Genomic DNA, 24,336 nt, shown 5'->3' with positions numbered 1-24,336 from the left:
AGAAAACACGAGACCAGTTTTCGCCTTCTACCTCATCGGAGGGATGCTTTGGGTATACTCTTGATTATAATGTCTGTGGTAGAGCTATCCATTTTTTTTTCAGTAGATGAGGATTATTTACCTTGATTATTATTCGGTGGGGAAGGTTGCTGGAAGACAAGGCAAAACTAAGGTTCAGGAATAAGAAGGAAACATAAGGTTGTATCCATTGTTGTATGTGATCATGCAAGCTGTCTCCAACCAATTTCCCCTTATTTTCTTCCCCCATTCCCCAATATCACATCCTAGGCCTTTCTTGAAGGGGCTGCACCAGGCGGGAAAGGACAAGAAAGACCGATTGCAAGGGTTGTTTTTTCTGTATTCTGTAGCTTAAATGAACAGTATTAAAAACCTTGCTATTACAATGATTCCTATAATCTTGCAACCAGCACTAATGCTTAATTTTGCAGTGGGTTGTTCTTCCTTATCATAGGGGGAAAGTGGGTATGCTCCAGTAAGTTTCGCTTGTTCATATATCCCAATGAAATGCGGGAACTTCATCTGATACAAAGAATTATTTGAGTCTTTGTCACAGAGAGGGAGGGTCTCACATTACTTTTGAATCTTAGGTTTTTTAATTGAAATTCTTCTCCTTTCATAGGTGGACCTCTAGACCTTATGTCATGTCGTGTCGTTGCAGCAGGTACCCAGGAAATGGCCACATTCATAGCTCAGGAAATACAGACTATTCACTATAGACGAGATGATGAGAATTGAACAGACTTAAGTATTTCTGAAAATTACACAAAACCGGCCCTTTTGAAACTACTTCTGTTCCTTCAAGATGGACTATTTATAGGATAAATGGTTTAGGTGTGTGTGTGTGTGTTTGTACAGTCTATATAACAAAGGTATTATGAAACGGTTTTACTTGTATTATAGGAAGGTGAAGGGAAACTTTTTAATTTTTGTAAGCTTCTTGGTCCATTTTTAATGAGAATTTATTTCAGCTATGCTTTTTAATGTCACAGGCATCCCAGAGTGAGTGTGTTTCTTGCCTCTTTGAGACTGAAACAGGGGGGCATTTTTTGTTACCACATGCAACTAGAACAAAACTTTATTTATACAGATCTCAGGTAAATTGGGTTTTTTCCCCCACAGCAAGGGATGAGAAATTTTAAAATGTGTGCCTAAAGTACCCTCCTCCAACCGAGAAAAAATGTTGTTACTCTTTTTCTAAATTTTGAAGTACGTACATTGAATACAACTTCAGATACTTACATTCATTTATATGGTACACACAAGTGTGGTAATGGTACATATCCTTGAATGGCATATTATTCTGTGAGTAGTAATGCAAATTTATACTATTAGTGCTGATCAGATGAAAAGCTGTATTTTTCTAGCATTCAAAATTATTTAGCTTGTTTCAAGCAGCAGAACATAATCTTAGCAGAGTTTTTAGAAATGACCTGAAAGATTTGAGAGGACACTATGATACAGGCGTGTGATGGCTTTAGCTAATTAGCAGTTAGCATAAAGCTAGCTTGGTATGTAGTATATCATCCGATGTCATCAGCTAAAGAGTGCAATAGCTATTCTGGTCACTGCCGTACTTGAGGCATTACTGTGGGAGGAAGGAATTCTATGAGGGTATATTGAATGCAAGGAGAGACTTGCACTGCTGAGTGCTAGTATTATCTGAGTAATTTTTTGTGGCTCACACAATGGCAGATGTATTCAAAGTACTGAAAGGAGACATCCAACCAATATACTGAAAATGGTGGCACAATGTTCTTCTGGCAGCTGCACCCATTCAGTTGTAGTGAGAACCATGGGATCAAATCCTTGAGTAGAAAAAGTGCACATCCCTGGGAATACATGGGGTGCCGCAACCAGTGGCGCCCCACCCAGGGACAGCATGTGCCCGTCCTGGGAAGTGCGGGAGGAACTGAGGATGGCGCCACCCCACCCAGGGATGGCACGATCAGGGGTCCCCAAACACTTGCTGGCAAGGAATTATTTCCCCTGCTGATGGAGCCTCACTGGTCTAGAGCGGCTGGGGTTTCTGCCGCTCTTGCGTCACGACTCTGCCGGCAGGGGAAATAATCAATGGAGCCTGCCACATGACACAATAACCAATGGTTGTGCAGAAAAACAACTCTCTGTTGGTTATTTTTTGGAAATAACCAGCTATGGCATGGTTTTTGCCCAACAGACAACACAATAGTCAATGAGGGACTATTTAAGCAATGGTTATTAAGTAGTCTACTGTTGACTAATGTGTCATCCGAACTGAGCCATTGTCTAAGAAAGGTTTGTGAAGGTAAGGGCAGCGTTCTCCGGCCTGCTCCTACTGGATTTAGCATGGGCCAAGACAAAGACGCCAGAAGCTCACCAAGTGAGGTATAAGACTTTAATCAGACTAAGGGTAGGGTTAATACATGGGGAGAACAACTAAAAGATTAGCATCCAAGCATGCATAACACAGAACCCAGTAATGGTTTAAAACAATAAAACTTAACGGTGCTTAATACTCACACCCGGCCTGGCCTTCCCATCATAGTTCTTACTTTCCTCCTTGAGAGAAGCTGGCACACCAGGCATTTGGGGAGGGTCCCATCTCATACCCTTTCTTCCCTGCTCAGTCCCTCCTCCCTTCTGGGGCTTTGTTCTTTGCCTCCTCTTCGCACCTCTCTCTGCCCGGGTGATCACTCAAGGCTATTTGGCAGATAAGGTCCTGCGTCCTGGCGCCAAGCCCAGCTATCTGTCTCTCTCCCATCTCCAGGTGTCGACCAAGGCCAATTGTCTTAACTTTTAGTACATCATAAAAACTAGCTAAAATCCTCCCTTCCCCACTACATCACCCATGTGTCTTCTATCCAACGCGGTCTACCCACTTTCCCTTACAAGGTTTACCTCCTCTGCTCTTTGTGAGAGCTGGGCCATAGAACTGACATAAAATTGTAGTTCTCCACTTTAGCAATGTAATCCTGATGATTTTTAGTATTCTATGCAGATACTAGACATAACTCCTGATTTACACAGTCTGCTTTTCATGAACATTCCCCAATCCTAAAGACACTGGAGGTAAGTGCCATTCAAACTAATGATACCTTTAAGTAAATGTATTCTGCTCAGGATTGGGATTTAAGACTGAGCCAGTTGCCCCAATATGTAAATCTCGGGCTAGAAATTTCCTTTTACTTTTCTCCCAAAAAAATATAAACCCTCCCTTTGCTAAGCAGATAAAAGTATTTTCTGAGGATTTTTTTCCTAGCTGTGTCTTCAGTGGAGAAAAAGGAGGGTACAAAGAATATGAATAAGTTAATTCTGTATGTTGCTTTGGGAATGCCAATGTATGAGTTGAAAAAGCGGCATGCAAATGTTATAAACTAATACCTTAAATGAAGGGTTTTTAATGATACGGCACCCCTGCAGCGTGTTAACCTTGCTGCTATCGTGTTTTTGTTTATGGTGATGTCTTTGAAGGTACTGCTTGTGTCATATAGCTCCAGCTTGGGAGCTAAGCCTCCTTGGAAATAATCATTTTATTTTGTGAAGTGGTTCACTAAAATTTGGCCATAAAATGGGAGGATTGTCATTTATTATTAATTGCATTACAAAAATAACCAGGTGCCTGTGAGTCGCTCCCTCAGTCCTATTCCACATAGAAATGGCAATGAATGTGTTGTCTGTGTGAAATACCTCATTTTCCCAAGTACAAAGAGTTGTGACTTGAGTGCTGGGAAAATCTGGTATCTCTAGCAGAAGTGAAATCTTGATGAATGTCCACAACAAGAAAGCATTTAAGCCAGTTATGCAGAAAGGCCCTAAGAGTGCAGATTCAACAAACTGAAATGATTTTCATATGTTGATGACCTCGTTGGTTTCAAAATGAGTCACACTTTTGATTTCAGTGTAGTCTCTTGTGTTTTAGCAAGGTGGGAGGGGACAAACTTTAAACCTAATTGTCCCAGTGCTTAAATACTCATGCTATACTTGAACACTGGTCCTAGTAACTTACTTTCTGGCTCAAAATACTGCCAGCTCCTCTGCTGACTGATGCTTCTGTTCATTTGCCAGGTATGGGGCAGTGGGGGGAAACACCAACAGATTATATCCATTCTCATGAATGCAACCTTTATGACTGAAAGATCTATTGCTGCCTAATTTCTTCCCATTCTGTGGTCATTTAGATGCAGGGACCTTAGTTAAGAAGGAATATGTTGGCTGTGGCAGCTAGAACATGTAAAAGTTCTAAAACAACAAACTGATGTGCCAATAAACCATTAGGAAACAGCCATAAACCATGATGATACACTGCCATTGCACAAATATTTAAAGTTGAGAATTTGTGTATTTTTTAATCACTGTTGATGTAATAATACTTACTTATATAGCACTTCAGAATGTTCAAAGCACTTCCTCATACATCATTTGTACATGTTGCAACAACCTACTAAAGTCAAAGTTGTCCTTATATTCCAGATTGGGAGGTGGGGGTGCTGAAGCCGAGAGAGTATGACTTGCCTAAAGGCAACAAGTGAATTCATGGCAGATGCAAGATTCAAAAAGGATTTTCCTGATTTGTAGCTCAATATCTTAAGGTCAAACTGCGTGTTTTTTTAAGTTTGCAATCTTATATGTAGTACTTAGGAATAGAGGCCAAACCAGACATTCTGTAAATCTACAGCTCACAGCTGTGATCTGGTTTTATTTAAACCTACTAGCTACAAGAAGTATCCTCAGTTGAGGAATTAGTTCCTTCAATTTTGTGAGCTTTGGCCATTTGCTGCCACCTGAAATAGTTTCTAACTTACCTTTGGTTCCCAAGTGCAGGGACAAATAAAAAGGGATAATTTGCTGTCATTGCTTTTGAACTTTCATGGGACATCTGGTCTGCCACAGTTTAAGGCAGAGTGCTGGACTATAGCTACAAAACAAAATAGGCCAGCTAAATAAATGTAAGTGTCCAACCTGCAGCTAGCTATATAATCAGAAAACTGCTCTGGCAGTTTGTGACAGCCACAGCAAAGTGCTTGTACTTATTTTGTTTTCACTCACAACTAAAAATGATAATTTCTGTAATATTGATCAAGTTAGGGACGTAGGAAGCTGCCTTATACTGAGTCAGACCATTGGTCAATCTAGCCCAGTATGACAGTTTCAGGCAGGGTTCTTTCCTTGCTCTACCAAAACAGGGCAGATCATTTTTTTAAATGGTCCAACCTGTGCAGCAAACAAGAAATGCAACATAGTCTGGACATTTACTTAGAAGCAAGTTTTACTGAGTTCAGCTGGATATTCCAGTTACCTTAAATGTGTTGGGATGTTGAAGATACTAATCTCCAAGGATACCCGTTCTGGCAAGTCTATAAGACTACGTCTTACTCTCCACATCATTTGGATTACGTGTGGCCACACTGTATTTTAGTGATTGCATCCAATATTTATTTATCCCTTATGTTTGCAACTTAACAGTGCTAAACTATTAATACTACATGTAAAACAGTTTATCTTTGCGGAAATTTGTTTTATTCCCCCAAAACATTATGCATACAGATCTGAAATGACTTGACTTGTTAGCAGGTGTGTTATTCAACGGAAAGCTTACAAGTGTAACCCTGAACACAGTTGTTTTCTAATGTCACTTACTTTAATAGAGGTCTTGTCTACATCATGTTTTTGTTTATGGTTATCAGCGTCTTTCAAGTATTCATTAGGACTTTAATTTGTGAAGTACTGTGAAAAACTTCAGCCTTAGAATGTACTGAGGCTTTTGTTCTCTTTGTAAAGTATTCACTGTTAAAATGAAAACTGGGAGGTCCCCAACCATGATGTGCATACTGTGGCTGGATCCCAGCCACAGTATGGGTACTGATGTATATAACTTTGAGCAGGAAGACTACTGAAGACCACTTGCCATGTTTTGTTTAGATGTATAGTCTTTTCTTCTGACACAAGCACAGAAGAAACAGGTTCTTCGTATTTACAGCAGAAGCCAGCTGATGATAGCACTGAATGGCTGGAAACTGGTTACATTACTGGCTCTCCTCCCTGACCCAGAGTGTGTGTATGTGCTTTAATATTCTAATTTTTAGGAAGAGGGGGAGAATGTGCATTTAATTGAATCAATGCTCATGTTGCACATTTTTAAAAAGTGAATAGCTGGACTTAAGTACGTATGTGGTCGGGGGAAGATTCAAAAAGTTTACCAAACAAGTATTCTATTTCTTGGCCAATACATCTGTCAAATGTATTCTGAAGTTGTAGAGTAGGGCACCTGGACTTGAGCTGTAAAAGAAAGTTACAATGAATTCTGATTTTGTATCTATTTCCAGAGGATAGCCATGTTAGTCTATTGCAGCCAAAACAACAAAGTGTCTCATAGCACCTTAAAATGCTAACAAATATATTCTGGCATAAGCTTTCATGAACTAAAGCCCATTTCCTCAGATGCATGGAGTTGTTAGAGTGAGTTTCAGATTTACATATAAGACATATATTGGTGGTGATGGAGAGAAATGTAAACAATGAAAGAAGGAAATTAAATGCTGAAAGTACTGACAAGTGACATAAACTTTAAACAGTGGTCAGTCATATTACAATTGCAATGCAGTGTGTAAAAAGGGGAATATCTTTTTAATGCAAGGATGACTGTCATTGATCAAGTGTTCTAGTTAGGTTGAGATATTATTATTGCACACCTGTATCTGTTGTTTGATAAGGTATTCTGGCAAACTCTTGCAAATCAGTGTTATCCTCTGTGGGAATCAGCCATTTGTTTTCTCAGTGGAGATGGAAATGATAACATTTTACTGTCTAATACTTTGAGTATTTACAACATCATGTTATATAGTACAGGGGATGGGAATGTGGGAATTCAGTACTAGTCAATTTCTCTGTCAGTGAATTTAACATGCCTTGATGAATCTTTTAATTACTGGTCAAGCTTATGCTCAGTTGGTTGGGTCTGTGGGAAAGGTAATAATTACACTGATTTCCAGTCTTTCCACTGAATATTTTTGTGAGTCTTCTATTCATACAACTTCTATTAAACATTTTATTTAGTACTCGGTGTCAGTTTTATTTACTTAAGAGAAAATTACTTTGTTCATACAGAAAGGAGGGTGGAAATAATTTTTAGAAGGACATGTTCGTAGCAATAGCTCTATTGTCATTATGTTAGTAACCAGATGGTGTCACTGAAACCCTTATGCTTTGCTTTACCTTTTTTTATTTAACCAATTAGGCATCCTAAAAGGGCACTGCAGGCGGGGGAATAAACATTTCTTCCTGTATGGGTAGAAAGCAGACCAATGCACAATTTTAAAAGGAAAAATAGCTGAAGGATATGGATTATGTTACCTTGGTCTGCTTAAACTCACAACTTGATGTGACTGCTTTTAGTTAATAAAATGTAAGTCCAAGCACTGAACATTACTAAGAAAGCATAACCCAGCAAGAGAGAGATCATACATAGCTAGAAGAAAAAAGAAGCTGGGCTATCATATATAAGCTGTTGAAATATAATATACAAGTCTTTTATCAGATTTAGACTTAGAAAGCTCTTTTGTAGAGATCAACAAACTAACTTCTGCTAAGATATACATACCATTTAAATACAAAACCAAGCCAGCTGATGATAGCACTGAATGGCTGGAAACTGGTTACATTACTGGCCCTCCTCCCTGACCCAGTAAACCATTTCTGGAAGTTACAACATGTTATTATAAATCTTCTATAATAACAGGTAGAAACAAAACCATTTCACAAGGTTGTTGGTAGAACAAGTCCTTTCTGGTCCAGAAGCATTAGAGAACCCACTGAAACCCTATCATTTTGTGTCCATTTTCAAATGCCATCGCTGCACATCCCATAACAAGAGATGTTGAATGGTATCCAACAATATGTCCCACTGATGGAAGCAGTTCTTTTAGTGGACCTGCGAGCAGGGCATAAATCTGTTTTACACTCCTGCTTCTCTGAGCAATGGAAGGTCACAAAGTACCCATTTTCCTTTTGAATGTGAGAACACTGGACCTGTATGTGGAGTTTTGAAAGAAAGGTGTGTTTATTTGCAAATATACACAGATGTCCAGACCAATCTTCTATCTGTTTTTGATAACTTACTAGTTCTGTAGTTCATAGGAATGCTGTGGACATAGTATATCTTGATTTTAGTAAAGCATTTGACAACATTTCTCATATCCTTGATGTCAAAACAGTAAAATGCAGGCTGAATTACACTACTGTTAGGTGGATCCAATGGTTCTGCAATAATAAATAAAAATAAAACTAATGACTTTCCATCAACCTCAAGGAAAGTCACAAGTAGCATGCTTCTGGGCTCTGGCCTAGGCCCTGTGCTGTTCATCATTTTTATAAATGACTTGAATAAAGGAGAAAAACCAATGCTTATCAAATCCGCAGATGACACAAAGCTGGATGGGACAGCTAAGACCACAGAAGACAACCAAGATTTCAAATTATCCTGGCAACCTGTCAAGGATGCTGTAGCTGCATTGAGCAAGGGTTTGGGCTAGAGACCATCCAAAGTCTCCCTCAACTCAAACAGCACAGACAGTCCAGCCCTAGCAGTGGAGTCTGTTCCTATTCTCTCACTTCAAGTGTTCTAAGGATGCAAATCCAGTGTATGTTTAGATAGAAAAAAAGTTCTACAACTCCTAGCATTTGTCTAGAAGATATGCGGAAGAAATAGCCCTTAGAGATTGCTCTAAAGCTGCAATTGTCACTTACCTGAGAGTAAGCCCCCACTGAATTCAATGGCGCTTACTTCTGAGTGTGTGTGGTTTCACTGTAGACCTAGTGCTGACTAGAGGATGTACTAGACCCATGTGTCTATACATTAAAATAAAAATAGTACATTTAGAATTTGGTGGGGGCGCCCTCTCTGTCCCCGGACACCCGCGATTGAGCGGCCGTACGCCGCCCCCAACCCCGCGAGACGGGTGGCAACATCCTCTACACGGACAGGCGGCGTGCTCCGCTCGGCCCGCCCTCGGGGGTCTGACGGCTGGGCGCTCTTGCTCTGGCCCTCCCAGCGGAGGCGGGGCAGCCTTGAGGGGCGGGTCCGAGCGGAGCGTCTCCTCATAAGGGGGAGCGGCGGGTGAGGCTCTATTGCTGCTTGGGAAGTCGTAAGCGAGCACCAGCTCGCGGTGTAGTATGGCGGTGGAGAGCGCCCGAGATTACGCCGCGATTTTGTTCCGGTGAGTGACCTTCTAGCCGCCGGCTTCTGGAGACGACCCGGGCCCACCCATGGCTATTGACTCAGCAATAAGAACCACAATGTCGAGCTGGGGTGCAAGAGCAGAAACCGACATGCGTTGAAATACGTGTCTAGCAGCTACAGGGTTTGTTGTTGTTGTTTAGTTTACGTTTCTACTCTAGAGTAGGTTCAGGAGGCCCGAGCCGGATCGCACCCATAGCCCGGGGCCGGGGTTGCTTTTAAGATCCACACTGGAAAATGGAAAGACGACATCGCGGCTAGACTCACCTCTACAGCTCTGCCTGTTTGGGTCTTTACGCGTTGTTAAGGAAGGTGCGTCGGGTCGGTGGGCTCCGAGCTCGAGCGACCCTCGCCTGCCCCCCTTTCCCCCGGCAGGGTCTGGAATCCCCACCCCGGGAAGCATCCTTCGTCCCTAGCGGCCAGATGGCTTCTTTGTCTTCCTCTCCCCGCCCCTACTTCTGAGCTGGGAAATCCTGACCGGCCGGCGCTCCTCGTTCAATCCGGGCGGAACTTCTTTGCCTGTTGTAGGCGAGAGGTCGGCGTTCGTTGCCTGATGTGTAACTACTACCAGCCGCTGTTGCTATGCCTTTGTCTAGGCGATAGCTTCTCTTCGTGCTGTTGTTTTAAGTAGCTTTTTTTCCGAGGTAGCCTCTGCTGTCAAAAGAACTAGCGATTTTGCTAGAATACCTAGATTTATTATTGGGGGGGGGGGGGGAGAGACCCATGTGTGAACCGCCCAGAGAGCTTCGGCTATTGGGCGGTATAAAAATGAATGTGAGCCACCTGAGCTCATATGATGGGATGCTTGTGCTCGTAGGATAACGTGACTGCCAGCCCGGTGAGGAAAGACCAACCAGCTCACTGCACTGTTAGTTCTTAACCTAAACTCCCGTATTTCTGCGAGTATCTCATAGTATGAGGCTTCGCTACTTCCTTCGTTTACGTAAAAACAGCCTCTTATTGGTGAAACTGATTTGTGAGTACAGCTGAAGAGAGGCTTGGTGTGAACTAGGCTTTTAAAAAGCTGTTCAGCCCTTGAAATAGGTTTGGAAGCTGTTGAATATTGGGGGGGGGGGGGGCATGGCATTATTTTGCACGTTAACCTTAAAGTGGTTTTGAGCCTTTGTCCTGTTACGATGCTTGGTGAAGGTTAATGTGACAGTGGCTGCAACAGGTATTCAATGTAGGATTTTTATATTCGCACACTAGATGAAATAAAAAGCTGGGAATGCCTGTTTTTATTTCATTTTTTTAATTGCATCCTTTTAGTTGAATATTCTCAAGACAAAATTTAGAACCCTTTCAACCCTAAGAACTTAAAAACCAAACAACACAACACATATTTGCTTAATACTGGAGTCTTGAATAATTCAAAACACTACTTAAAGCTCTCTGACTAGTTCAGTTGTAAGACTTCATGCCATATGGGCTCTAATCTGTGGTTTTGACATCTGTCTGGCTTTTCTCCACTGATAACTCTGGCCACAGTTAATCTTCTAATGTGTTTATATATATTTTTTGCTTAAAGCTGTGAACCCTCCAGAGAAACAAAGCCATGTCACATGAACTAGTCCCAACATTAACTGAATTAGGTAGGCACCTTTTATAGTTCGAACTATACTGAAGTTTGTGCAAACCCCTCTGTTCTGTAAGCCTTGAGTAAATAACCATTAAGTTAGTGGAATTCTGCCATTGTACATTGTAGAACTTCCCTGAATGTAGTGCAGAAATACTATTTCAGCAATGGAATTTTCACAGAAACCTACAAAAGCTACACATATGTTGGCTGAAGGCTAATATGGTCCTTGTAGTGAGAGTTGCTAATAAGGTTATTGCATTATAGAGCTGCAGTCTTAGGTATACATGACAGTTTGCCCTATTGGACTCACTGGGCTTACTTAGAGACCCCAGACTTACAACATCATATCCACCAGGCTTCCTGCCTCTCCAGGTTTTTGTTTTATTTCTTAAGATTTTTTTTAACTGTGAGGTTGGTGTGGCAAAGCAAAGTGCTGCCCTCCATTACCTTCTTTATTTGGGTTCAAAACAGTGATTTACAAAATGAGAAAGGTATCAGGGGCCATGTTCCATCTGTGGGCAGGGCTAAATGTGAATTACCATTTCATACTTAAAGGTAAACAGGACAAGGCTTCAAGTCTACTCAGAAATAAGCAGAAATCAATTGCTTAGCAAGGATGTTCAAATAGCATCCCAAATGTCTACTTACAAGTAAGTAGGCCTCCTGCTGGCAAACTGCACACCACTGTTCTATACAGTGGGTCAATTATTTGTAGGGTATTTAAATAGTATCTATTATAATGCAATATACTGCAACTCAGATCACTACACTAGGTTTACATAGGGTGACCATATGAAAAGGAGGACAGGGCTCCTGTATCTTTAACAGTTGCATAGAAAAGGGAATTTCAGCAGGTGTCATTTGTATATATAGAGAACCTGGTGAAATTCCCTCTTCATCACAACAGTTAAAGTGCAGGAGCTATATTAGAGCAAACAGATTTAAAAGAGGGCAGGGCACCTGCAGCTTTAACTGTTCTGATGAAGAGGAAATTTCACCAGGTTCTCCATATATACAAATGACACCTGCTGAAATTCCCTTTTCTATGCAACTGTTAAAGATACAGGAGCCCTGTCCTCCTTTTCATATGCACCCTAGGTTTACAGGAAATAGACAAAAGTATAAAGTAATGCCATACAAATTGGTTCAAATGGGGAAAATGTGACCGGTCAGCAAGAATAAAACACAATTGGCAATAACCATTAATAACCATTCAGTTGTACTGGATATTGTATCCAAACTGTTATCTCCATCTCACTCTGCAAAGAGGGATGTGACTCTTGCAGATATAGGGAATTGAAGAGCAAGAAGCATCATGCCAGGCCATTCTAGTCTTGGCATTCAGTAGGCATTAGGTCCAAAAGGCGAAGCCAATATATGAAAACCTGAGAGAAGCATTTCCCTTTTAAACCAAAAGTGGGTATTGGCAAGGATCTTAAGGTTCACTACAGATTAACTTCCCTTGAATACGTAGGCTGCAGATCAAAAGAGTTGGTACTAGAGACCAAAACAGCCACATGAGTGTTGGATCAAAACACTCTTCCCCACAGGTTTAATATCACTTACTTTAGCCTGTAAGAAACTATGCATTTAGAACAGCATCATTTGCTCTACATCTGAGAAAAACTGTCGGCTGGCTTAAACTGTTTGCATGGTACTGCTGAGTATTAAATACAGCTTTCTTAATTTAAGGTTTTGCTATACAATAGGCATATTGAACTAAAGAACTCTTTTCTCTTCTAGATCTCTAGTATCTGTGGGAGCATCGGTAGGGTCAGTAACAAGACAGACCCTGTTTGCTCCCCTTCCACCTGTAGCACGGCCCTTCCGTGTTTGTAACCATGACAGAAGCAGCCGGAGAGGAGTTGTTGCCAGCAGTCTGCAGGAGTTCATGGCTAAGGTATGCCTCCCTTCGAAAGCATAAGCCTGAATTTGCCTGAATTTCTTGTCCCAAAATGGTATGAAGAAAAATAGCCTCTCTGCTCTTGAGCCCAGACAAATGGCTGGAAAGGTCTCTTCCCAGACTCTCCAGAGCAAGGGTGCCAAAACCATGGCTCAGTGACCAAATGCTGGTCCACGGGGGCCCACATGTGGATCCCACAGCCTGCATTGTAGCAGCAGGGGACGAGCGATCTGTATCAGGATTGCTGGTGTGCCCATGCGGGGCTCTCAGATCCTAAGCCAGCATCATATACAGAACCAGTTTTGAATCTAGCTGTATTATTTGCTTCAGCTGTGGCGATATAGCAGTAGTAGATGCTAAAGATGCATCTTCCGTTTAGCAAGTAAAGCAGAATTGTGGAGAACTTCCCACAAGTCCACTTGCTTGCAGAAAGCCAAAGTGTAGGGCAGATGTAGGCAGAAGGTAAAACTCTAGGTATTTTGCATTAGATCATCAAGGGATTCTGATTCCCATGTGTTGAATATTAGCAACAGCTAAAAAAAATCCCCCTTAAATAAAGTCGCTAAGAAAAAATGCTTGAGTGAAAACCAGGAGTGGTTTTTTGTGTGAAGAGACTTCTGAGCCTGATTCCGGTACTAAGCCCAAGTTCTTAGGCTGAGCATGTAGTCAGAGGCACCCTATTCCTTGGTTCTCAGTATATGCCTTAGTCACTAACTATTTTGCCCCTGACTTCAGTTGGTGGGCCTGGGGTTCTAAGTAAACAAAGTAAATCCTGTAAACCTAAAGTCTGCCATCACCTGGTATATGGTGTCTCTCAACTGTCATGGCTAGACCAGATTAGAGAAGTAGGGGAGGGCATGAAGTCACTCCACCAAGTGCTCCAGAGCATAGTTTGAAAGCACATGAAAGGGGTTGTAGCACAGCTGGTAGAGCACATGCTTTGCATGCAGAAGTTCCTGGGTATCTCCAGGTAGGGCTGGAAAGAATCTTGCCTGAAATCCTAGGGCCTCTCTCAGGCAGTGTCCACAATACTGGGCTAGATAGACCAATGGTCTGACTCTGTATAAGGCAGCTTCCTGTGTTCCCATGTGTTGAAGCTAAGCAGATCTGGCTGTGGTCAGTGCCTGGACAGGAGAATTCTGGGAATCCTATGGTGTGCAAATGTAAACTTGTTCAGGTACTTCAGATAATAAGAGGTCAGCTCTCTTCATATATGGGGGTGGGAGAAAATGTCAACTGCCTCTACAAGTCTTGCTGATGTGCCTTTTCCTGGCAGCATGGCTTCTTTAAAATCAGTGGGCTTGAATGCCACTCCACAGGACCAAACTTGATGTGACCTTTATTGCTTGCAATGAATGTGCACATCTTCAGACAGCATGGCCAATGATCAGGGATGATGGGAGGCATAGTCCAACATCTGGGGACTCAAGGCCTTCCCCAACCTGGTGCACTCCAGATGTGATGGGCTTCAACTCCCAACATCCAGTTCAATATGCCCACTGGCTGGAGAATGATGCAAGTTGTAGTCTGGCACATCTGGACAGCGCCTGGTTAGAGAAGGCTGATCTACATTGACTTGTGGTAGCTCTCCAGTGTTTCAGACTGTGATGTTTCCTGGCTGTAGCTGGAGATGAGCAAAGTGAGACAAGCTCTGGTGTTGGTAAAAATTCTCATCTTTAATTAAAAAAAATATTTTCTTCAGTACGCTCTATGCATTTCAGATAAAAAATTAATAACGTTGTACAAACATACCCACACAGATGGACTGATGTGAAGTAACACGAGCTGTTAAAATATCTAACAAAGAATCCACAGCTTTTTTCAGGCATCCCCGAGATCTACGTTATCTAGAAAACACCTTTCAGATTTAAAAGAACAGGTGTTGGACAAAGGTCTCCCCTTTGTCCCCATTCCTAAATATAATATAGTCCTGACACGGTTTCATCCATTCCATTTTTTTCACAATATCAAATTGAAACATTATTTCCAGAGTCAAGGCACAACAATGATAAGAGTACAATCAAAGTTCAGGACCCCCTTGAATTTTATACCACCAGGACCCATAGATCCAGCTATCCAACTGTATGAATGAAGAATATTACAACTCCTTGATAGTTTAGAACCAGTAACACATAGAACATGGCAGAATATGACCAGACAGAAAATGGATGCCTGACATGAGCAACATGGATATTGTTATTAAAGAGGCAGATAAGGGAGGGGCAATAATAATTCAAAATCATAGTGATTATGAGACAGAGGTAAGACGTTAGTTACAAGTTGAGGCATCATATAAGCTGATTGCACATGATCCATCATCTGCAATTCATTCACAAAGGTATGGCCATGGGATGGATTAGCCTATGACCCATCATCTGCAATTCATTCACAAAGGTATGGCCATGGGATGGATTAGCCTATGACCCATCATCTGAAATTAATTCACAAAGGTATGGCCATGGGATGGATTAGCCTATCAGAATATATTTTTTCTAGCTATTGTTGTGAAAAAATAAGCTCAAGGCCTCACCACTACAATATTTAAAAAATCTACATGGAGAAAAACTTTCCTGAATGAAATATGATAGTTATCATCCTATATCTACCATACAGTCAGATTTTCATCCTATATCTACCATACAGTAGATTTTACAGATTAAACATAACTGTTCTAAAAGTCAAGACTTCATTCAATTATCACAGGCCCTAACAAAACACTTTTGAGAAGAGAGGTTACCCACAGAAGATCATTGAAACAGCCATGTTTAAGGCTGATAATTATAACAGTGAAAGCCTCTTGCACGCACGCACACACACACACACACACACCCAAAGAGTGGTAAATAATCATATCTCATGTATTTTGCCTTTCAATCCAGTCACCAAAAGATTACAAGATGTGCCAGGTTTAACAACGAGGCCTGTGGTGACATTCAAGAGAACTAAAAATCTGAAAGACTGGCTAATACAAGATATAGGCAAACCACATCTCAGCCCACTGTGTTAAAATTACCCCGGGCCCAAGGGCATCATCCATGTGGCTGATGTGTATATTGTAAATTTACCAAAAAAGGTTCATTCATTCGCTCATCCTAACAATAGAAATTCTATACAAATTATAGATTTTCTCAGTTGTAACACCGCAGGGATTATTTACATCATTACCTGACCCTGCAAGAAGAGCTATGTAGGAAAAAAATCTAGGCCAATAAAAATAAGGATAGTTGAACATCTTTATAACCTGAGACATCAGAAGGTTCCCCTGCTTAAACACTTTTTGGATAAGAAACATGGACCTGAGTGCACATTGTTTTGGGCTATTGAAAAGGTGAAAGGTTTGGCACAAAGGGGACTAAATTACTCTTTAGAATTTGCTACATACAAATAATAAAACAGGATTCATGGGAAGAAACATCTAACATTCTGTGCAGCAGGTGATTAACACCCTTTAAGAATAGCAGCAGCTATAGCTAAGTGCAAGCAGGCTCTTCAAGATTCAATACAATACAATCACAGCTGTGGACTGCTCTTAGAGCTAATTTAAGAGCTTATCAACTCATTTTGACAGCTCAGCATGAGTAGGAGTTTTCTAGATAACGTAGATCTCAATGGGGACGCCCGAAAAAAGCTGAGGATTCTTTGTGAGATATTTTAACAGCTCGTGTTACTTCAGGTCAGTCCATCTGTGTGGGTATGTTTGTACAATGTTATTAATTTTGTGAAAGCAAGTTTAATGTCTTATAGGCATGGGTGTTGCCCTTCATTAGCACTTATTTTGTATTTATCTTTTATTTGTAGCTCCTGAGGAAGGATTTTTTTTTATCTGAAACGCATAGAGCGCACTGAAGAAAATATTTTTTTTATTAAAGATAAGAAGTTATCTTTAAGCTTGTCTCACTTTTCGCATCTGCGTTGTGTTGTCCCCCCCCTCTTTTTTCTGCTTGTTGCTGGAGATGCCACAGATTCATGAAGTGCTCTACAACTGTGCTATTGTCATTCTCCAAACTTGCCCCTTCTTAGAGCTATTACTTGCTTTGGGAGGAAACTCTCCATTAGCTCCAGTGGATGCTTTCCTGTTGGTACTAGTAGCGCCTTCATGGGGAGGATGTGATTTTGACTTAGTGAAGGTCTGTTTTGGAGTGGCTGGAACAACTTGTCCATAACGTTTCACAAGTTGGGGACACCGAGCATCTCTGACTTCCAAAACAATTTTCTTTCAAAAGCATTTGGCTTCATGTTTGGTGATAATATAACTTAATCTTTGCTAGCTAAGTTATTTACAATGCGTCAGTGGTATAGCTGCTGAATAATGAGGATGTATATGTAAAATATATTTTGGGAGGGTGCAAGATGGGGCTGCTTTCATCATAGGGCCTTTATTTTAGACCTTGGATGCCTTAATGATTACTGCTGGACTGATAACACTAGTTCTGGAGGAAGATGGCACAGTGGTGGATACAGAAGACTTCTTCCAATCCCTGGGAAGTAACACACGCTTCATGCTGCTCGAGAGGGGACAGAAATGGAAGCCAGTAAGTGTTGCTCTCTAAAGTGGATTACAAAAAACAACAAGCTTAGTACATCTGCCTGCATTTGAGTTGGGATGCAGCTTTAGCTAGACCTAATGTCTGCTATTGCAAGCTACCTCTCAACAGAAGGAAGACCTGAGCTAGGCCCAAGATATTTCCGGGCTTCACTGGCTACCTGCAGTGGCAGCTTTTAACACTTCTACCCACATAGGCTGGGAAGAGAATTAAGACCTTGTGTCAACAGAATGTTCTTGAGTTCCAATGAAGTGTTCTCAGAACAGCTTAGCACAGGGTCTACCTTGCCTCCTTTCTTAATTCTGGCTCATTCAAATTGGTTCCTGAAGTTCAGGCTTTCATGGTATGGCAAGTACAGCATCCTTATCCTTGGCTCACAGGTCCATAGTCCTTTCCCAAACTCTTCCCAGCCCATGCTGGAAGAAGTAGCAATGTCCAATTCTTTAACATCTTCTCCTGTCCTTAAGTCGTGTGAGATTTCTATGTCTCCTCCTTCCATGGTGCTCTATATAAAAGAGCCACCATTCACCTGGTATTTGGCAAGAACAATATTTCCCTCACAGAAAAACTAGATTCCAGTACTGGATTCCAGTAATGAACTTCCAAGGAATTTTAAGCTTAATTAGAAGTTTATGTTTTAGATTAGTCGCCGTTCAATGGCTGGTGATCACTGCTGTTCTCAATCATGGCAATGCATTTTTAATAATAAAATCAATGTTTCAACCATTCAGTATAACATCACATAACTTTCAGTTCTGCATCTCTGTACCAAATACCTGCCATTTACATCTATTGGAGCGAATTCTCCAGGATTACTGGACAAATGCAGGTGGTACAAGCTTAATGTTCCATGCATGTTTTTCTTTCCTCTGATCTAGGGGCCAAACTATGGTATTGCAACAGTACAGCAGCCAAAGAAAATGGGGGTAGCAAATATCACCTTTGACTTGTACAAACTGAATCCTAAGGACTTCATTGGGTGTCTAAACATCAAAGCTACCTTCTATGAAATCTATTCTGTGTCCTATGACATCAGGTGTATGGGAGCAAAGACTATACTAAGGTAAGGATACGTTTCTAGTAACAATGTGGCATACAAGCAAAATAAGCTGGGATGTTGTAACAGAAACCATTGCTAATTCTCTTTTACTTTGACTAGCATAGTCAGAAATCTAGCAAAACATGGCTACAAGAAGGACTTATGGAAGTCAGTAGATGCATATAAGATACATTAAAGCGATCTCCTTCTGACCTTAAGCAATCTAAAGTTCATAAGAGCCCTGCTGAATCAGAAAGAAAGACCTGTGTAGTCCAGCATCTAGTTTTTTACAGTAATCAGCTGGATGCATATGGGAAGCTCACAAGCTTGACATGAGGGAAATAGCTCTCTCTCCTGCCATTCCTAAACTACTGGCATTCAGAAACATGCGTCCTCTGATCCTGGAAGGTAGTGCTTAGCCTAGTAGCCATTGATAACCTTATCCTGTTTTCGAACCCTCTAGATTGGTGGTTTTCACCATGTTTTGTGATAGTTAACTCCATGGTTTACTATGAGCTGTGTAAATACTCCATGGTTTACTATGAGCTGTGTAAATACTTTTGTCTGTCCTGAACACCATTCTGCTTCATTGGATGATGATGTTGATAATATCATCCTGTTAACTTTCAAAGGTTAACCTTCTCCTGTTAACCTTCAAAGCTTTTCACGGTCTAGCTCCTTCCTATCTCTCCTCTCTCATCTCACACTATTGCCCCGCTCGTGCTCTTAGCTCCTCTGATGCCATGTTTCTCGCCTGCCCAAGGGCCTCTACTTCCCTTGCTCGGCTCCGTCCATTTTCTTCTGCTGCCCCTTACGCCTGGAACGCTCTTCCAGAACATTTGAGAACTACAACTTCAATCGCAGCTTTTAAAGCTCAACTAAAAACTTTTCTTTTTCCTAAAGCTTTTAAAACTTGATGTTGTGCAGACTTTATACTGTTAGTTTTACCCTACCCTGTGCCTGCTTAACCTACCCTGTGCCTGTTTGCATTCTCTTCCCCTCCTTATTGTTTTACTATGATTTTATTAGATTGTAAGCCTATGCGGCAGAGTCTTGCTATTTACTGTTTTACTCTGTACAGCACCATGTACATTGATGGTGCTATATAAATAATAATAATAATAATAATAATAATAATAATAATATATTTATTTGTTACCCGCCTCTCCCTCCGGAAGGTCCCAAGTTCTAATATTGTGAGAAAAGAGGGCAAACCTCTCTCTCCCTCTCCACGCCATGCATAATTTTATAGACCTCTATTGTGTCCCTCTCATAGCCTTTTTGCTAAACTAAGCAGTGCTCCAAACTTTGTCACTTTTCATCACAGGAGAGGAATTGCTCCAGCTGATTATTTTGGTCACCCTTTTTGGCCACTTTTCCAGCTCTATAACCTTTTTGCGACGTGTTCAGATACACAGTATTCCATGTGGGTGCATCATAGATTTGTATAAAAGCATGATCATATTGGAATACTTATTTCCAGTCCTTTCTCTAATGACCCCTAGCAAAGTATTTGGCTCTTTCACAACTGTCACTTTCTAGGTCAACTCTTTCATTGAACTCTTCACAAAACCAAGACCCCTTTCTTGGTCAGCCCCTGCCAGCACAGACTCCATCAGCATAAATATGAAATGAGAGGATTTCTATTTATTTTTGCCCCAACATACCTCACTTTACACTCGTTTACGATGAACAGCATTGGCCATTTTATTGTCTAGTTGCCCAGTTTGGCGATATGCTTTTGGATCTCTTCACAATCTCTTTGACTTTACCATTCTGAATAATCTGGTGCCACCTCACCACTTATTCCTAACTCAAGATTATTTGTGAACAGATGAAATAGCACTAGGCTCAATGTATGTCCTTGAAGGATCCCATACCAATAATACATAGATGATGCAGATTATAGAAACTAAATGTTGAAAGATAAATTCTTAAGTGTTGCCATCTAATGGAGAGTAAAGCTGAAATACTAAATCCACCATTTCTTAATGACAAGCAGAAAGTTACTTCATTAAAGCAATATGCCTCCTACAAAACACTTCTCAGACCGATACAATCAAATAGTTTGCAAATGCCACTTACAAATGATGCCACTTACAAATGATGCCACTTACAAATGGTGTCCTGCCCAAGAGCTTGGGTAAGCTGAACGTGAGGGAGCTGGCAAGCCTCCCTGTGGTGTCACCTGATGGTGTTTGAAGTTTCCGACTCCTTTGAGACACTAGGTGGTGGTAGTGCTCACAACTTCTAAATGAGACCTGAATGAATATTGCTTGTAATGGCAAGAAATTTTCCAGGACGCTGTGGGACTTACAAATGAGTAAGTGAAGCCGGAAGTACTATTGAAAAAACGTCTTGTGCATATAGCAAACATTGATATCGTCCTATAGTCATGTTGGGATCGTGGCTTTTCTCTAGGAAAAAGTAGCTTTGGGGTTGTTAAGGCAGGCTGCTGGGCTGATCTACTGTGTATTCTTGCCCTAATATGAGGGAGCAACTTAATCCTTTGTCTTGAACAATGATTTACTTAACAGCCTCTACAAACAAATACAAGCCCGGTTGACTTAGAGAATTTCACCACAAAATAAACACACTTAGGCCTGCTGCATAAACATAAGGAACAATTTAGCATGGTAGAAACTATTTTAAAGCTAGTGATTTTTTATGTTGACATGCTTATTGTCCTTTATCAAAATTCCACGACTGATCAGAAGTACCTAAACACAATTCTGTCAATTTACACTGTAAATTGACAGAATTAAACGCAGGAGATAAAAAAATAGACCAAAACTCAACTGCATTGCTAATAATCTTAAACCCCTTCTTGACACATGAAAGATAACAATGCTGTTGCCAAGCAGACCTCCTATGGGAGGGTCTTCAGTAACTGGGTGTGATAGCTAAAGAGGTCCTTTGGTTGACATCCAGTTTGGCCTCAGACAATGGATGCACATGAAGGGCAACAGCAGATGATCTTGGAACACGAGCAGAATAATGTGGGGACAGGTGCTCCTTCAGGTATCTAGACCTTAAGCCGTTTAGGGTTTTAAAGTTGATATCACTTTGAATTGGGCTCAGAAGTGAACAGGTGCAGTGCAGCTATTTCAAAATTAGCATAATTTATTCAAAATTCTGGCAGCACCACTCTACCAATTGAAGCATCTGAGCCACGTTCAAAGGCATCCCATGTAGAGCCTTAAGCATTGCCTTAATCCATGCTCTGGTAACCTTCCGGTTGGACGAGTAAGGCAAGACTATCCTTTTCCAAGATTGGCTGCATCTTGAGAACCAGCTGTAGCTGATCAACGCATGCCATGCCACAAAGGCTGCTTGATCCTCTAGTGACAAAACTGGATCCAGGAGATTCCCCAACCTGCAAGCTGGAGCCTCATCACAAACGGTTCGGCTGCCATCCCCTTAGATATGAGAACTATCCACCCATAGTGCTTTCATGGACAACACTTCAAAATCCAGTCCTCTGCAGACTGCTAGTGTTCAGAAAAGGGAAATATGAGCCTTGTAAGTAAAATCAGGCTGCTATCATGATCACCCGAGGACATGGGCATCTCTTTTTTTCTTTTTTACTCCCAGAGCATTCTACTTCAGATTCTGAGAGCCAAACTCTCTCCTCTCTCATCTCACACTATTGCCCCGCTCGTGCTCTTCGCTCCTCTGATGCCATGTTTCTCGCCTGCCCAAGGGCCTCTCCTTCCCTTGCTCGGCTTCGTCCATTTTCGTCTGCTGCCCCTTACGCCTGGAACGCTCTTCCAGAACATTTGAGAACTACAAGTTCAATCGCAGCTTTTAAAGCTCAACTAAAAACTTTTCTTTTTCCTAAAGCTTTTAAAACTTGATGTTGTGCGGACTTTATACTGTTAGTTCTACCCTACCCTGTGCCTGCTTACCCTACCCTGTGCCTGTTGGCATTCTCCCTCCTTATTGTTTTACTATGATTTTATTAGATTGTAAGCCTATGCGGCAGGGTCTTGCTATTTACTGTTTTACTCTGTACAGCACCATGTACATTGATGGTGCTATATAAATAAATAATAATAATAATAATAAACTAAACGTTATCCTAATACTGCATAGTGTAATTGTGTAATAGTTTTAGTTACTCCTGTGTAAGCATGTTTGGCCCCAATTCAGATCAGAACCACAGTGCTCTGGGAGTGGGGATTAAACCTCTTCACCTCATCCATTATTTCCTCAAAATTTCACACCCACACACCCACACCCCAGATTTAAAAAGAAGAAAATTCTCCACTGACCACAGTGGAGACCTTTCTTTTTGTCCTCATCCCTGGGTAGGTGGGTGAATTTCAGGGGAGAAATAGGAGGTTTAACCCCTGCCTGCCAGAGTCTAATGGTCCCAATTTGAATTGCTATGTGTGGTTAGAAGAACATTTAGCTTGAATGGCAGGAGATGACCATATGTCTCCAGTTGTACTGAACTAGAAAGCAAGGAGAGTACAACTGCTACTGTTCCAGGACAGCGTATTCTAAAACGTATCCTAGAACATTTTGAGATGGTGTACATTTCTGCAAGGCCATGAAATGTTAATCAAATTGCTCAAGTAAGCTCCTAGTTAGTAGGCACTTGGTAAATGATAAGAAAAGTAATGAATCAAAGTTAGTGTATTGCAGTACTTATGTCAGTAATCAAGATCTCAATTTGTTACTAAAATAGCCCAATACAGGAATTTCAGGGCAGAGTAAACATTACATGATCCTTGCTCATGAAAAAGTACATAGGGCTTCTTAACTAGTATAAGGTAAAACTCAGGAAGCACCCCTGATTCAGCTAGGAATCCCCCACTGAGGTATTGGCAAGCAACCCAATACATGATGGCAGTCCATAGCATGTGGATTAAGGCTGCTGCTGCATCCTTACAATGTCCTTGTTGACAAATCAGGACTATGTACAATCTGGAAGCAAATATACATTGGAGGGAAGCTTTGCTGCTCCAGTGTGTGCTTATGAATATCATACACAGCTAGAAAGGGTAGAGTGTGTACATGTGTGCTTTTGTGCAATATGTCTAATTTCTGATTGAGCTAAATGTTGTCATCTTCACAGGAGGATACTTCGATTTCTGTCGCATGTTACGCAAATAACAGGACAACTCCTTCTCTACACGGGGTCATATGTGCTACAATTAATGGGTGACTATGAAGAAGATCTGCTCAAAGAAAGAAAGCATTGACTAAATCAAACAAAAGGGACATTTAGTATTGATTATGCAGCAGACATATGACATTTTGGGAAATATTAAATGTATTAACTGTTTCACGTATTAAATGTCCCAAGTTAACTTGGCACTCAAATGATCAATGTGTAACTAAAGTAGCCTTCCTCTCATGTTCAGGTTTTTATTTAAGATAATGATGTCATTACTGTAAATATGACTGGAGTCTTTTTAATACAGTGAAAGGTGTTTAAGCAGAGCAGTTCTTCTGCCATTAACTTCCAAAATGAAGTCCTGTGCATGGCAAGCAGGCAACTTACCAATTTGTATCAACAGATGGCTCTCTTCGTTGATCACTATCTGAACAGCCATGTAGCAAATTCTGATTGGAGTCTGTGACTTGTAGAAGTGTAACACTAATTTCAGCTACCACTTAAACCTCTTTCACTTTTGCTAACCTGTAAATAAAATATCTAGTTTCTAGTATTTAAAAATGACAGTGTTGTGCCTTGATTTTCAGAAATTGCCACTGTGGTTAAGCCATCTAGCTTTGCCTTAGTAGTTCAAGCACACTTGTCGCCATAGCTGTGGTCAAATCGAAGGATTAACCTGCTTTCCACAGAGTGGGGGGGAGCATTTGTATCTGTTGGATTTGGCTTAATGAATAAACACAGCTGTTGGGTAAGAATTTTCTTCCTCTTGCCTTTTCCCAAACTGCTTTGCCAACATGAGCACAAGACATGGAGTCCAAGCTGAGAGGGAGGGAAAAGTTGACTGTGTTGGGCAACCTTTCATCTGAGATAAAGCACCAAATGCCCTCTTCTCCTCCCAACCCTCTCCTGTTGCA

General features: G+C 41.1%; 2 protein-coding genes across 5 annotated transcripts in view; both read left to right on the top strand.

The window, feature by feature from the left end:
• IMPA2 (inositol monophosphatase 2) overlaps positions 1-24,336 on the top strand; it is a 288,143-nt gene that overhangs the window by 14,556 nt on the left and 249,251 nt on the right. For 3 of the 4 annotated variants that reach the window (XM_063130550.1, XM_063130548.1, XM_063130549.1), the window contains exon 8: positions 641-7,004. In XM_063130550.1, coding sequence (XP_062986620.1) covers positions 641-737 — 97 coding nt within the window. In that variant the 3' untranslated portion in view covers positions 738-7,004. Of the gene's footprint in view, positions 1-640; positions 7,005-24,336 lie in introns of those variants that run through there. The other variant, XR_010025658.1, reaches the window with a different exon arrangement.
• CIDEA (cell death inducing DFFA like effector a) lies at positions 9,151-23,983 on the top strand. Its single transcript, XM_063129808.1, has 5 exons — positions 9,151-9,212; positions 12,555-12,711; positions 17,100-17,246; positions 18,137-18,321; positions 23,381-23,983. Exons 1-5 carry the CDS (start codon positions 9,169-9,171, stop codon positions 23,505-23,507), a joined length of 660 nt encoding a protein of 219 aa, XP_062985878.1. The 5' UTR covers positions 9,151-9,168; the 3' UTR covers positions 23,508-23,983.

This window comes from Elgaria multicarinata, chromosome 7 (genome assembly GCF_023053635.1).
Source record: "Elgaria multicarinata webbii isolate HBS135686 ecotype San Diego chromosome 7, rElgMul1.1.pri, whole genome shotgun sequence".
Lineage (NCBI taxonomy): Eukaryota > Metazoa > Chordata > Lepidosauria > Squamata > Anguidae > Elgaria > Elgaria multicarinata.
Note: the sequence above shows the minus strand (reverse complement) of the source record. Positions and strands in the feature narration are given on the sequence as shown.

What these genes read in the sequence shown, in the direction of transcription:
- CIDEA (XM_063129808.1), top strand. Translation starts at nt 9,169, where the DNA reads ATGGCGGTGGAGAGCGCCCGAGATTACGCCGCGATTTTGTTCCG. An exon ending in TACGCCGCGATTTTGTTCCG is followed by an intron (nt 9,213 to 12,554) that starts GTGAGTGACCTT and finishes TTTCTCTTCTAG; the next exon opens with ATCTCTAGTATCTGTGGGAG. An exon ending in TGCAGGAGTTCATGGCTAAG is followed by an intron (nt 12,712 to 17,099) that starts GTATGCCTCCCT and finishes CCTTTATTTTAG; the next exon opens with ACCTTGGATGCCTTAATGAT.